The 14,515-nt window shown below is 39.5% G+C and overlaps 1 protein-coding gene across 2 annotated transcripts in view; it reads left to right on the top strand.

The window, feature by feature from the left end:
- The window catches only part of KLF12 (KLF transcription factor 12), a 424,438-nt gene that overhangs the window by 119,249 nt on the left and 290,674 nt on the right, over positions 1–14,515 (top strand). For both annotated transcript variants that reach the window (XM_037034842.1, XM_037034843.1), the window contains exon 2: positions 7,980–8,043. In XM_037034842.1, coding sequence (XP_036890737.1) covers positions 8,011–8,043 — 33 coding nt within the window. In that variant the 5' untranslated portion in view covers positions 7,980–8,010. The remainder of the gene's footprint in view (positions 1–7,979; positions 8,044–14,515) is intronic.

Below are 14,515 nucleotides of genomic sequence, written 5' to 3'. Positions count from 1 at the left end.
AGAGTATGTACCGAGTAATAAATATTACTATTGTAAATTAGTGAATTAGTAACAGAGTATGTACCGAGTAATAAATATCACTATTGTAAATGAGTGAATTAGTAACAGAGTATGTACCGAGTAATAAATATCACTATTGTAAATTATTGTAAAATATCACTATTGTAAATTATTAGTAATAAATATCACTATTGTAAATGCTGCTATTAGTAAATATCAGTATTTACTAAATACTGATATTTAGTAAATATCACTATTGTAATTTAGTAAATTAGTAACAAAGTATATACCGAGTAATAAATATTACTATTGTAAACTAGTAAATTAGTAACAGAGTATGTACCAAGTAATAAATATCACTATTGTAAATTCGTGGGCCTTCATCACTGGCTAGCAATTCCATGTATTCTATTAGAGTTAACCTCTAATTTGGGGTTTTGGTACTTTTCAGTTTTTTAAGTTTTTTGCTTTTTTCCCTTGTACACAATAATTGACCTATCATTTAGCATTCTTAACAATATTTTGATTTTCAGTATAATTTAGTTATGAGAGAAGCATATGGTTATACAATCCATTTGACAGTCTACTAATTTACTCATCACTGAGAATACTAATTGAGTATTCTACTGTGGACTAGATTACGAGCTACGTGGAGTGCTGGTTACAATGTCTGAATGTGCAAATGGGATTGATGAATTCAGCCGGTCAAAACTATTGTTGAGTGAGGCACTCAGCAGCCCGTAAAGTATTCCTTAAAAATATCAAATGAATTCTCTTGTATTGGCACCACTGTGTCAAAATGTCGGTAGTTCTCTGACCTGTCTTCCGGTAATACTTTAAAATCTGCCTGTGTTAATGCTTCTTTTGGTTCAGCTGTATAAAGAGATTAAAACTAAGAGTGTCCTAAAAATACATGAAGTCTGATATTTTCTAATTGTTGTTAAATATTTTGAGGATGCAAATTTCATTTAAATGTCAGCCATAATTAAATGTGCGCCATTTGCTCTTCTGCTCAGGTTTCACAGTTTGATGGAATGTTTCCCCACAATTCAATAAATATTTGTTTTATTTCCCATGAATTAATTCAAAACTGGGTAAAAGCAACATATTTTAATCAATTATTGTTGTGATGGACTAGAAAATAAATTTACTTCCTAAGCAAACTCTTTATTATGCATTTGAATGGGATTTATCTTGCTTAGCATTGGCAAGCTAAACATGGAAGTCAACAATTAATAAGAAAGCCAGCTATGTATGCTGCATAATAAATAGGGCAAGTCATTTTTCTTCAATGTGTTGTAGATCTTTAATGTTATAAAATTTGTAATTACCCTAAAATATATATCTAGCTGTGTTTTGATAGCACCCAGTGAAGTAAGGTAGTAAAGAAATTCTTAGGCTCTGTGAATTATGCATTTTTAATGGGTGCCAAATAGATGTTTATGATGATTTTATTTTGAGTTGTTTGCTCCTCTGTGTATAAATCATACGATCACATTAAACTTACATAAAATGCTAGGGAGTGAAATGGAGATCCGGACATAGCTAAGCACTCTATTATTCCTTCTCTCCCACCAGCTTTTTAAACACCCCAAAGATTTTAATGTTTAAGCATGATGTTTAAAACATTTCATGGCAGAGAGGATTGAGAGACGATACCAGTGTTCCTGTGGGAATGTGGACTTGAGTGCGGCTGAGTTACTTCCAGAGAAGGTAGTTGTGTCAAGTGGTTTTACATGGAGCGCAGTTTGCACGCGTCCCTATTTATGTTGCAATGCAAACCACAGGAATTAGGCATGTGAAGACAGAATTTGATCATCTTTTTGGTCCTTTGCAAGACAAGTTAGATTTTTGTGCGGTCCCGATAGAATGGCAGTCGCACTTGAATGTAAATGTAGCATAAACTACGTTTCAAAGAGTTACACTGAGCACAGTACATATAAAAGAAATGTTGACTCATGTGCTGTGGTTCCTTTTGTTTTCTGCGAAGTATGATGCAGCGTAAGGGAAGCTGCAAACAGATTACAAGAGTAGTTTCCAGGTCAGCATGCGTTTGCCTTGCCTCCTGTATTTGAAAATGGGCCGTTTATTCAGTGAACTTCTTTCTTACGTGATTTCTCGAGCTTCTGGGCGAACCTTCCCCCAAATGGGACCTTGAAGTTTGCTCCTATTGTGCCATTGTCTGTTTGTCTGCTTGTTTGTTTGTTTTTAATAGTGCAGGATTTCTTGGGTGGAAGCATATTTTTCCGGGAAACAACCTGGAAATAGCGGAAAACAATTGAATAAGTAAAGAATTTTCAATGAGTTCATGGAATACAGAATTCCAAGAGGTTCATTATTGAATTTGGGTTCTTATTGACCTCTGCATTCCTGTTTCTGTTAGTTACTTGGTTATCGAACTCTCTTAATGGAAGAATTACAGGCACCGTGTTGTGAGACCGTGGGGGGAGATGCTGTTACTGTGTATCCCAGCATCTTCCTGTAGGAAACATGCAACCATTGTTAGGGGCTGTATTATGGAAGTGCGACGTGGCAAGGGTAAGTCATCACTTGTTGCTAGTTCTCAGCAAAGTGTGAGTGGAAAGGAGTCCGGACAGTTGATATAAATGCATGTAAATCATTGTGTATATGTGTGATTTTCTAAGTGATATAAATGTAGGGAGTAAGAGTAGGACTGACATTTGTGGAATACCTAATATGTGCCAGATAGTCTGGTATGCATATTGTATGCATTCTGCTTTTCAGTATTCCTAGGCTCCCTCCCCTCTGCACAAAATACGGTGTATTATTCCAGTTTAATAGAGAGGAAGGGGGGACATGTGAAGATTGAACTCTTGTCCCAAGCCAGGTTCCCCCAGCTGTTAGAGCTGGTGGTCATTCACACCTGGGTCTTTTCCATGACAGCACACAGCCTTCTCCTGTGGAATGGAGCTTGTCATTCATTCTGGGCAGATGCTGCAATTCGGGGGAGAAAAGTGTTCTCTGTGTTTTATCATTGTCACCTGGATTGCCGAATAAGTCAAAGGAAGAGGGTGGAACTGTGTGCCTGGGTTTTTCTCTTGAAGAAGGGAAGTCATACTAGAAAGCGTGTCATTGTAAAATATGTCCAGGTAATAATCTGCATTGAAGTTTTCTATGCTTTCCTTTTTTTAATTCCTCAGATCATTGCTATGATGGTCTTGTGTCAATACATTTAATGGATATTAGATTAATTACTATAAAAATAATGGTCTCTATATGGACTCTACCTACCCCAATCGAAGTGATATCTATTAAAAGTTTGAATATCCTTAGAAATTATCACTCTGTAATTGTAATTCATGAAATCATGTGTATTTTATATGTAGAGGTTACTTAGAATACTGTGTTTTGTACTCCAAATCAGAAACTATCTTTTCTTTCCTATTCAATGTGAGAAGCGTGTCTAAAATCGGATAGTCTTATAGACATGATTTGCTGTCCACCTATGGCCTGTACTAAAAACTCTGTGAACACAAGGTTGCTTTTCAATAGAGGATGATGTGTGTGCCACGGAATTCTGTGTTTCTTTTCTCAGGAGTAAGATGTCTCACGCTGTTCCAGTTGGGGAGAGAGATGGAAGTGTCACCTGTCACCTAGCAAGAAGCTTTCTGTTTTGTGTCTGTTCATTTGAAGTCAAAGTAGGGTGAAAACACAGTGCTTAGATTTGCATTTGCGTACAGAAATATTTAGATTAGCCTTCAAATGTCTTTAGTTCCCAAGAGAACTCACCAGGGCAGATAAAACAGAGATAACTTTACAAGGAAATAAAAAAAGGTAACTTGTATGTCAGAAACCTTGATACAGAGCAAGGCCAACATGGATCTGTTATATAGACTATCTCAGACTTAAGTGCCTGTTGAGTTCCCTCATCGGCTTTAAAAATTATGGTAACTGAAATGAACGTGTGTATAAAACTTTATTACTTGCCTTTTAAAAAATCTGTATTTGAAAACACAAGATCGTTCTAATGAAGCAGTGATTTGTAAAGCTAAGTCTAGACGACAGAATTCCAAATGGACTTGCTGTGTCAGCACCCGAATTCAATTTGGTTGAAAAAGAGCAACGACATTGCATTTGTGCAGAGAGTGGAGAACCCTGACTCGTCAGATGTCTGTAAGCACCTTCGAAACGTGTTTCTCCATCTCCATTTAAAGGTAGATACAGGATTCTCAGGGGAACTCACAACTGATGAAACCCATGGGTCCTGAAGTATTTGGAGTATATTAGACACTGACCTTTCGTGATTGAGAAATAACAGATCGTGTAAGATGTGATGAAGAGCCAGCGCCCTGTTCCTGCAGGGTGATGCAATGCCTGTACTCTGAGGTCATTATTCCAGAGTGACTCCTTATTCATTAAGGTGGGGAGCATCTACGTTCATTCTGGCCAAGCTCGTTTCTGTCTCCAGGGAACTCTTTCTAAATTCTAAAGAAAGCTGGCTGACCATGTGTGGGAATTCTACAGGAAAAGGAGCAGCCGGTAGAAAATTAAGACCTTAGAAAAGTGTTCTCTGTTTCTGTACCATAGCTGGTAAAGAGAAAAACAGGTGTAGCCAAAATTTCTCCAGACTCTCCACTAAAACATGAGCGTTCATCAGTGGTTCTAGGCCGCAGTATTTTGGTTTAAAAGTATACCCAAACTTCTTTCCAAAATGTGATAATTTATACTTTTTCTGGTTTGTCATGTTTTTCTGATTGAAGTAAGTGACCGACCCTGTGTTCTTCTTCACCTGACAGTTGAGAATTATTTTTGAAGCCAGGAAAGGGAGGACCAAAACCATTTGTGATGAGTTTTTGATGAGGACAGTGACCTTTAAAACTTCTGTGCTTTAGGAAGGTTTACTGGATAATTTCACAAACCTGCTTGGCGAAGCTAAGTGATCTTTTAATTAGGAAATTGGTGAGGTGTTACCTGTTACTGGAAATGTGTCACTTTCCTGTTTTTTGTATCATGGCCTGATGTGGGTGTGGGTTTGGGTACCAACACAAAGACTCCTTAGCGTGAAGAAAATTCCAGATCCATCTGTTCTGTCTTGTGGTCTTAATTTAGGAAAATATTTTTCCCCATTTAATACTTGAGCTGTCCATTGAAGAGTGATTATTTTTACCCATATGATAGCGTAGACTGCTATGAAGACATTGCTTCCATTAGAGTGTGGGGGTGATGGATAAAACATGTGCTATTATTATTATCCCTGCTACTCTGGAGAAGGAAATTGGGCCTTAGAGAGGTTAAGTGAGTCACTTAAGGTCACACAGCCAGTGGATGACGAGGTCTCCTCAACTGTGAACCGTCTCCATTTGCTCTCCTTGGTGTTCTTTACAGTGTAGGAGCTGGGTGGGTGCTGCAGGGGTAGAGATGCTCTACAGGCCGGGTGCTGTAGGGGTAGAGATGCTCTACAGGCCGGGTGCTGCAGGGGTAGAGATGCTCTACAGGCCGGGTGCTGCAGGGGTAGAGATGCTCTACAGGCCGGGTGCTGCAGGGGTAGAGATGCTCTACAGGCTGGGTGCTGCAGGGGTAGAGATGCTCTTCAGTGCACTTCGGGGCACTTGAAACGAATGGAAACAATAGCGAGCATTGGAACAGGCTTGTGCCAGGTTTACAACTTACAGGGGTATCCCTTTAAGTTAAACCACAAAGAGCCGTGCAGTAAGATTTGGGGACTAAAGGGGTTTAGAAGAACCCTGACATCATCTAACTTGTTACCTTAGTATGACATTAACCTCTGGTCTTCACTGTCAAATGGATCTCAAAATAGTTCATGTGCTCAACTCCTGGAACTGCTTTCAGAGCAAATGATACCATTAGGTTACTTTGTAAACCCCCAGATGCTGTGGAAATGTGCAATATTGTGTTCAAATAAAATAATGTTTATTTTAGTCTTGTGGATTAATTGTACCTAAAAAAAGACAAATTATATAATTATATAATTAGGTCCTAGTTGGCTTGGGTAAGAACAATCCACCTTTGACACACAGAGAGTTTCCTTTATTTGTTTTTTTTTCTTTCATTTCTCATTATTAGCTTTACTTTTTCCACAAATACGTGTCAGTCTCCCCGATTTTGCTGGGCCCTGTGCTGCAAGCTGGGAAACAGCCTTGGGAATGGCCCGGTGAATGGCACATGGGTTTACTCTTGGTGGGAACATAAATTTGTATAGCCTGTTTAAAAAACAATTGGGTGTTGTATTTTGACAGCCTTAAAAAAATACGTTATTTTGACCCAGTTATTATATAATGACATTTTAAGGAAATAACTAGCAGTACCCCCCCCAGAGCAGCTAAATGCAGGATGACTGGCCGGGAACAGTGGAGGCGGAGCCTGTCCTGGGCCCCCATCGAAGTTCCCACCTTCTGAGTAGAGCTTTTCTAAAGAGGACATTCTTCCTAGTCGTGCAGGGTTTTTTTCACATTTTAATATATATGAAAATGCTCATGAAATATCAAAATGTGAAAAAAACTGCACAACCACATTTTGAGATATAAGGAGCCAGAATGTAAGATTGAAGCCAGCTTTGAAGTACCGGGTACATTCTGCCAAGAAGTTGAAACTGATTGGTTTATATATATTTTGAAGACTAGAAAGGACAATATGTGTTTGGTAAGAACGTGTTGGTTTGAAAGACTTTTAAATTCTTTCAAGGGATTCCATTTTATGGCTTTAGAATGTAAAAACAGACTTATACTCCCGATTTCAAGAGAATACTTGTAATCTGCCACTATAGTTATTAAAATACTACCTTTATATTTTATTGCCTTGTAGTAGCATTTCTAGTAGTAAAATCTGTAGTATACATCAGGAGGTGTGTTCTGAGACATAGGAAACATACATAAGAGAGAGATAGAGACAGACAAAGACAGAAACAAATATTAAAATTGCAGTAAAGTTAGAGGCAGTTCCCCTCACAGGCAGAACCAGTGGACCTGGTGAGTTCCCACACGTTCCTTAGGGCCTAATGAGGGAGAGCGTGAGCCTCGGTGGTGGTTGGTCAGGGGCGTGGACCAGTGAGTGGTTGGTCCCACTCACATGGGCACCAGCTGTCTGCGGGGATCTGGGCGTGTCCCCTCTCGAATGTAATTCCAAATGGAAAAAAAATAAGAAATCAACTGCATCTAATAAGCCGGCTTAAGTGAATGCCAAAGAAAATTCGCCTCATGAAATGGAAATTCTGAAGCAAGTTACATAATGCTGAGAAAAAAACAAATAGAAGGGCTTTCAAGATATATCCAAAAGGGGCAGAAAGTCCATTTTAATCTGAATTCTCCAGTCTAGCGATATTTAATTATATTTGGGAAGATCCACATGGTCCTGGGGAATAAGGAAGCTTTTAGAAACCATATAAATATTTACTTTATATTTGTTTAATTTTTAAAAGGTGACATGTATTAACTTACATCAGTTTTTAAAAGTTTGAGTTGGTTATTGGCCACCATGGAGTCACTAGAAAGTATTATGTTAGTAACTCTAAAAAAAACACTTTGGGAAACAGCATGGCTAGAAATCTCCTAGTTGCTAAGGATAATGGTGCTTTCATTTGGAGTATTTGTGAGTCCTCTTTCATATATTCAATTTACTTCTAAATCACTTTCTGCCATTTTCTCCTCAGGCTTCTCTCTCTGGTGCATCCCTTTTTCCTTCTTCCCTCCCTGAGTTTGTCCAGATTTATATGATCTTGTGTCCAGATCTGTCTCAGTTTGTCATAGCTGGTCTTTCTGCCTCTCTCCCCTCATTTCTCAATTTTGCCCTTTGAATGGCTACCAGAGAGCAAGCAAAAAAACAAAACGAAAGAAAAAATATCCCTCAGCTATTATATTTATGTCACTCCAATAATTAAGAGTGTAAAGGATTGTAGAATGAGGATTGTCTGTGTTTCTTCCCCAGCCCCGGCCCCAGTGAAAAGATGTTATCAACACATGGGACTTTTTCTCATTGTTTGTTTCTGTCTGCTTTTCTTGCAGGATCAATGTGACTCCAGACACCAATGGATGAATGAGTATCTATATGAAGAGGAAAACAATAAAGGTTGGTTAATCAAACTGCGTAATTGCAGAGAAAACCCTATTTTGCCCCTGGTGACTGGCAGGTATTCTCGTTAGAGCATTCCTGGTCTGTATACGAGACAGACTTCACAAGTCTTAGACACACTCATCTATCTGTAAAGTGTAATTTTTGTTTTTAATCCCCTAAATATAAAGAAATTTATGAGGGTAAGAAACTGTTTTGTGCAAGTCTGCCTGTCTTTATTTTCCAGAACTTACGTTGGAATTTTGAGAATCAACTTTTAGATGGATGTCAGACAGTGGCGAACCAGTTGATACAGCTGATCGTGGGGATGAGACCAAAAAAAAAAAAAACTTGGCCAGATTTTGTTTAATATATATCAGTTCCTACAAGCATAGTCCTAATACCAACACCATATGGTATATGACTGCTGTGAAAAGCTGTTCTCTTTGTGCCCACAGTCCCAGCTTTCATTTGAGAAATAGGATGGTTTTGAAAGGATTTTAACTTTGGTTCCTCACAGACATGTACCAGGATGAATTAGAGGAGAAGTCCTGTGAATATCAGCAGTAACCAAATGCTGGGTATTACTTTATTTGCGGTAGTTATTTGAAATTTCCTTTCTTGCATTAACAGCTTACTGATGTTAGTATACACATCATAGGTCATGTTTTTATAATATATTAAACCGCCTTCATTGCGTAAGGTTTATACACTTCACTGGTCTGGAATACATGCATGTGCCTTGCCTTGTAACTCTTTATTTAGCTGCACAAAACATAAAATTTCATAGTTTCCTACTCCAATTATCTGCTACTTTTTAAAAATTCATTTATTTATTTCTTTATTTTTAGAGAGAGGAAAAGGGAGGGAGAAAGAGAGGGAGAGAGACATTGATGGGCTGCCTCTCCTACACAACCCAACCAGGGTCCAAACCCACAACCCAATTATGTGCCCTGACCAGGAATTGAACCTGTGATATATTGCTTTGTGGGATGATGCCCAAGCTACGTAGCCACACCAGTCAGGGCTACTCCTGCTACTTTTAAACAAATGTACATCATGCCACTTTTTTTTTTTCTGCCAGCCTTTACTTTCACAGTTATTTACAAATGCTTTTGCAGGTCCTATTTTTCACTTAAAACTGCCTTCCTGCCATCTCATTGCTAAAATTGCTCCTTCCCAGTCCATGCTTATACCCGGACAGTTTTCAGACCTGTAGAGAGAGTATTGATTCAGAGGTGACACCAGGATGACTTCTGGGTGTAACCGTAATGTTCTTTTTCATGAACCCAATGCTGCCCGTGTGGGTGCACTTCGTGAGAATTAATTGTGCTGTGTCCGCATTTGTACGTGGATCAGTGGTGTGCTTGTGAACCAGCTCGAGGGGCGGGGCTGGGAGGCGGGACCTGAAGTGTTTGTCACTTCTCAGGGGTAAAACTCCTATGGCTGGTTTCAAAGGTTTCACAAGTAGCTTGCAAAAATCCTTAAAGTTTAGCCATTGGCTCTCATGAGCTCTTGTTAAGCTGGCTTTACCTAGCACACCTTTAATAATTTCATTTACATAGTGAAACAATTGCACAAACTGTTTGAGACAAACAGGGCAAAGTTGGTAAATTTAAATTTTTCTGGCTCATCCCTGTGTAAATATGGAAACCTTCTTCACTGATGGTCATGTAAAGTGTATTTATCCCTTTCCTTATGGATGGTGTTGACATAATGTCATTTTATGTTTTTGTTCAGTTGTTACTAAATTTTTATGTTTGAATGGGTTAGTGTTAGCCTTGCAAGTGTATACATTTTGACAGTGTCATTGTTCTGTAACTAATTTCACGATAACTAAAGGTGATGGCAAAGAGAATCATTGTGATACTACTTCCCCTGAGGATAAACTCTGAAAACGTGATCGTAAATGACTATAATACATTATATGTGATTCATCCTAAATGATTGCGCCTCATAGCTTGTAACTCATGAGTCCCTAAGTGTTTAGAGAGGAGGCAGCAGTGGGTATTGCACTGAATGTGAGTATGTATCCATTATTTCTCGCTCACAAATGTCTGCATAAAGCTGGTCTGTGCATGGTTAGATGCATTTCAGCAGTGGCTGTCGTTGTGAGTGCGGTGGCTTGTGTGTGGGTCTGGCTCCCCTCCCTTGTTTTCCAGTGCTTCCCCAAAGCCAGTTTAGAGCAGGCGTCCAGGACACACACACACACACACACACACACACACACACATTCGTGCAGCTGCTCGTGAGAGGAGTTCACGTGAACACTCCTGCTCTGTGACGACCCCAGAGGAGCCATGGTGCAGAGCGGTGGGTGACTTCTCCGTCTGGTATTTGGAATGTAAGAGGACCATGGCAAGCTTTTCTGTGAAAGCTTTCATTTCTTACAAAGAAAGTTATTTCATAGTGATGGATACGCACAGTGTGGTTTCTTTAAATTTCTTTTCCATGAGGTTCCAAGTCTTCCTCCTTCATACAGGATAGAAAGATTGTAACAGCATCCAGCCTTTCTCTCCCTTTGAACTAGGTAGGTGGGCACAATTGCTCAGAAAGCCCCGCTGGTGGAAATGAAACCTGTTGTCGGTAAACATTTATGTAGATAGCTGCCTAGGAAGTAAATATTGAATCAAAAACATCAAAAACTGTCAAGTCCTGGCTCTGCAGTTCCCTGTCTGTGTGGCCTTGGGCTGGTGACTTCTTTTCTCAGGCGCAAATTGAAACTAGTAACAACTGTCCTGCCTATTTCAGAAGTTGTTTTGGGGGGTGGAAGAAAATACAACATATTTGTGAGAACAGTGTAAAGCTGTAAAATTCTGAAGGTGTGTGTGGTATTGAACCTTATTTTTAAGGCCTAAGACAGATTCACGACTCTTGTATGACTTTTTGTCATAAAGTCAAGCACTTTGAGAGTTGGAGGTACCCTCCAAGTTCCCTGACTCTTAACACGTGCTTGGTGTGTGGTGGCCTCCTAGAAGAGTTGGTCACTTCAGCATGATGTTGAGACCTCCTTAGGAATGTCCCACTGCGTGTGGCAGTTCATCCCACTTTAGGCGCCTGTATTATATTAAAAGTCCTTCCTCTTACTGAGCCAAATCAGGAGGCGGTATGATGCTGCAGACCCAGGAAGTGTACTGCGTTTGTTAGTATCTCTTCCTGCATCAGATCACGCTTCTGTCCACCTTGAGTATCTCATTTCCATCTGGGAAATTAGGACAAAATAATAATATACAGGGAGCTGAGAAAGATTATGCAATTATTGAAGTAGAATAGTGGGTTCATCATTTGAAAAGATGATGCATTGCTCATTTAAAAAACATTAAAGCGTGCAAAGCCCTGTCACCTGCCCACCTCACACCCATTGGTGAATTATTGACAGCATCTCTGTATGTGCATATACAAGTAATAGGGGCATTTTTACAAAAACAGGATTGCATTTATACTTTCTATTTCTAAAGAAGTGTTATGTTTCACTTTTCTTTCAATATAATGGGAGAAATAGAAACTGAATTAAAAACGAAGGAATATATTAATTTCTAGTTGATGTCCTTTCACCAAAGTGAGGTTGTTACTTAAGAGTAAAGAGGAAAAATCCCAACTTTATGAGTTCTGGTAATTCTGCTTTTTTTAAATGACTGAATTTAAACAGCATCTTTTGACTTTTTTCTAAGAAAGACAGGAAAGTTGGAGATGTTTCTTTCTAACTAACTTTCCCTCCTCTTGTTTTACCACCTTTTTACAATTGGTGTTATTTCCCTTTGTTTCTGATTATTCATTGTAATTATGAAAGGTACTTCATCTGGTCTTATTTTTCTCAGAAATATGGAAACTGGCTTTACTGGGGAAACTGGCTTTACTGGTATCCTGCGTTCCTGTGAAGGTTGAAGCCAGCCGGTCTTTCATTTGTTCCTGTTTTGCTTTTCTTCAGATATCCATAGACTAATTTTAGTAAGCTCAGAGTTCAGTAAATTCATTGATTTTTGTCTGGTTTTTATCATTCTGTATTGGTTTTCTTGGCATCTGTCTTTAAAGTCTGAGAAGTAGAGTCTGTTTTTATGTCTTCAGATTTTTAAATTATAATTAAAGTATATTATCCATTTGTTTTGTTCTCTTCTTTAGTAATCCTGAAAATAAATGTTTGTCCTTGGCTTTCCATATTTATGATTTTCATCTTTACCTTTTTTCTCCATACTTTGCTTTTCCATGAAACATTTTTTCTTTGTTTGCAGTCAAATTCTTTGTTGTTTTTTTACTTCCTGAAGTGGCTTTTCATCTCCGTAGTATTTTATAGCTCTGTCAGCTTATTTTATAATCTCTTTCAATTATCTTGTCCTATACCATTTGAACCCTTCTTTCTACTTCTTCCTTGAACTTTTTTTTTTTCCTAAAAAAGACCTTTTTGTTTGTTATTTTCTTTTGAGTCCATGAAGTGTGTTGTCTCAATTCTTCCTCTGATTCCTTGGGTAATTTCTCCTTGTGATGTTTTTTCTTCACTGGACTTTTGCTTTTGGTATTTGCCACTTTTCTGCACGGTCCCCTATGGCCTCTCTCTGATTGTTACGCATCTTTCAATGGGGCCAGTCGTTTCTCATGTTGCAGGCAATGCTGTGGGTGGGGCACAGACAGTTAGGCTACGAACTAGATGATTCCCAGTCTTTGATTTGAGCTCATTTCAGATACTCTCTAAATAAAGGTGTCGTTCCCAGAGTTTTCCTCCATGTCCACTGTAGAGCAAGGCTCCTGAGACGGAGGCTCCCGCTTAGCTTCCTTCTGCCGCTCCAGTAGACCCCCTGATGATGGAGACAGCCTGTAAGATGCTCTGTGTTTGCTCCTTTAGTGCCACTTTCTCTGCTCTCAATGGATAAGCCTTTCATAACTGCACGGTTTTACTTTTAGGAAGTTCTGTGTCTTGACTGAGGTCTTAGGAGGTGTGTGTCAGCTTCCAGGAGCCTCCGAGATTCCTCAGGCTTTGACAGTTATGCTTTGAGTTTCAAAGGAAGGTTATAAAAATGCCTTCACAGTGCTGCTTTTTAATAAGAAATATTTTAGAGGCATTTAAGGGGCCCGTGGGGAGTACTGAGCATACTGTGCTGTTTAAGAGCTTGGCCTCCTGGGTTTCAATCCTGGCTCAGCCAGGGCTTCACCGGCTTCTCCATCTCATTTTTACCTGTGCGGTATGGGGATGATAACGATGATGAAGATGCCCACTGTATAAAGTTATTGTGAAGATTAAATGAAAAAAAAAATGCCCAAGCATTTACTATATTGCCTGGCAGTTACTAAGTGCTCCTTAAAATGGCCGTTTTTATTATGTTAAGCCATGCTAATTGTATTNTCTCCATCTCATTTTTACCTGTGCGGTATGGGGATGATAACGATGATGAAGATGCCCACTGTATAAAGTTGTTATGAAGATTAAATGAAAAAAAAATGCCCAAGCCTTTACTATATTGCCTGGCAGTTACTAAGTGCTCCTTAAAATGGCCGTTTTTATTATGTTAAGCCATGCTAATTGTGTTTATAATGAAGTTTGGTTTTAGGAGAATTTGCTGCTCAGGCCAGCATTTGTCTGTGTTTTTTCCTTTGGAGACGTATGTGCTGGGATGGATGGAGCAGCACGCTTGGGGGGACCAGCTGTCCCGTTTAATCTGTCAGCTTCTTATTTTAGGGTCTGACTGGGACTTCCAAATGGTGACTCTGTGTTTATGAGGAAGAGACACATCTGGCTTTCTCTTGTTACTTAAGAATAATAAAGAGTAATCAATGGAAGAAATGGAATTCTTGAAGATACTGGATATGCTGGGGTGGTTGGTAGACATGGTACCGGGTTCACTCACAGATTGTCGACAACTTCTGTTGAATTAGTCAGGGTTCTTCAGAGAAACAGAACCGACAGAAGACTTCTATCTGTATCCCGGATGATTTAAATGCTTTATTATAAGGAATCGGCTCATAAGATGATGGAGACCGAGAAGTCCCGCCCCTGGTGTAGTGCCAAGGCCTGAGGACTAGGGATGGCAACTGTGTACGTCACAGCCCAAGAGCAGGAGAAGGCTGATGAGTCCCGGGTTAAGGAGGCAAGCAGGGGCTGAATTCTGTCCCTTTGTCCACTTTTGTTCTCTTCAGGCCCTCAGCGGATTAGCCGATGCCTGCTCACCTTGGGGAGGGCAGTGCGTTTGAGGAGTCCGCTGATTCAGATGCCAGGCTCATCCCGAAGCACCCACACAGACATCCCCAGATGTCGGGTTTAACGTGGGTGCCCTGAGGCCCGCCCAGTCAAGGTGACAGATAAAATCAACCATCCCATCTGTCCTGTACTGTAATGAAATCTAGCAGTCATATATTTAGTGTTTATTATTTGTTAGGCACTGGGCTACAGAGAGAAATTATATTTAGACCTGGTCTTCAGCATTTCCACATCTCAGGGACAGGCAAATACCCTACTGCAGTTTGATGTCATTAGGGCTACAATATATTTAATGAAACCTAG

This window comes from Sturnira hondurensis, unplaced genomic scaffold (genome assembly GCF_014824575.4).
Source record: "Sturnira hondurensis isolate 20B ecotype Veracruz unplaced genomic scaffold, ASM1482457v3 Scaffold0022201, whole genome shotgun sequence".
NCBI classification, from domain to species: domain Eukaryota; kingdom Metazoa; phylum Chordata; class Mammalia; order Chiroptera; family Phyllostomidae; genus Sturnira; species Sturnira hondurensis.
The sequence above is the reverse complement of the archived record's forward strand: the minus strand, read 5'-3'. Positions and strand labels throughout refer to the sequence as shown.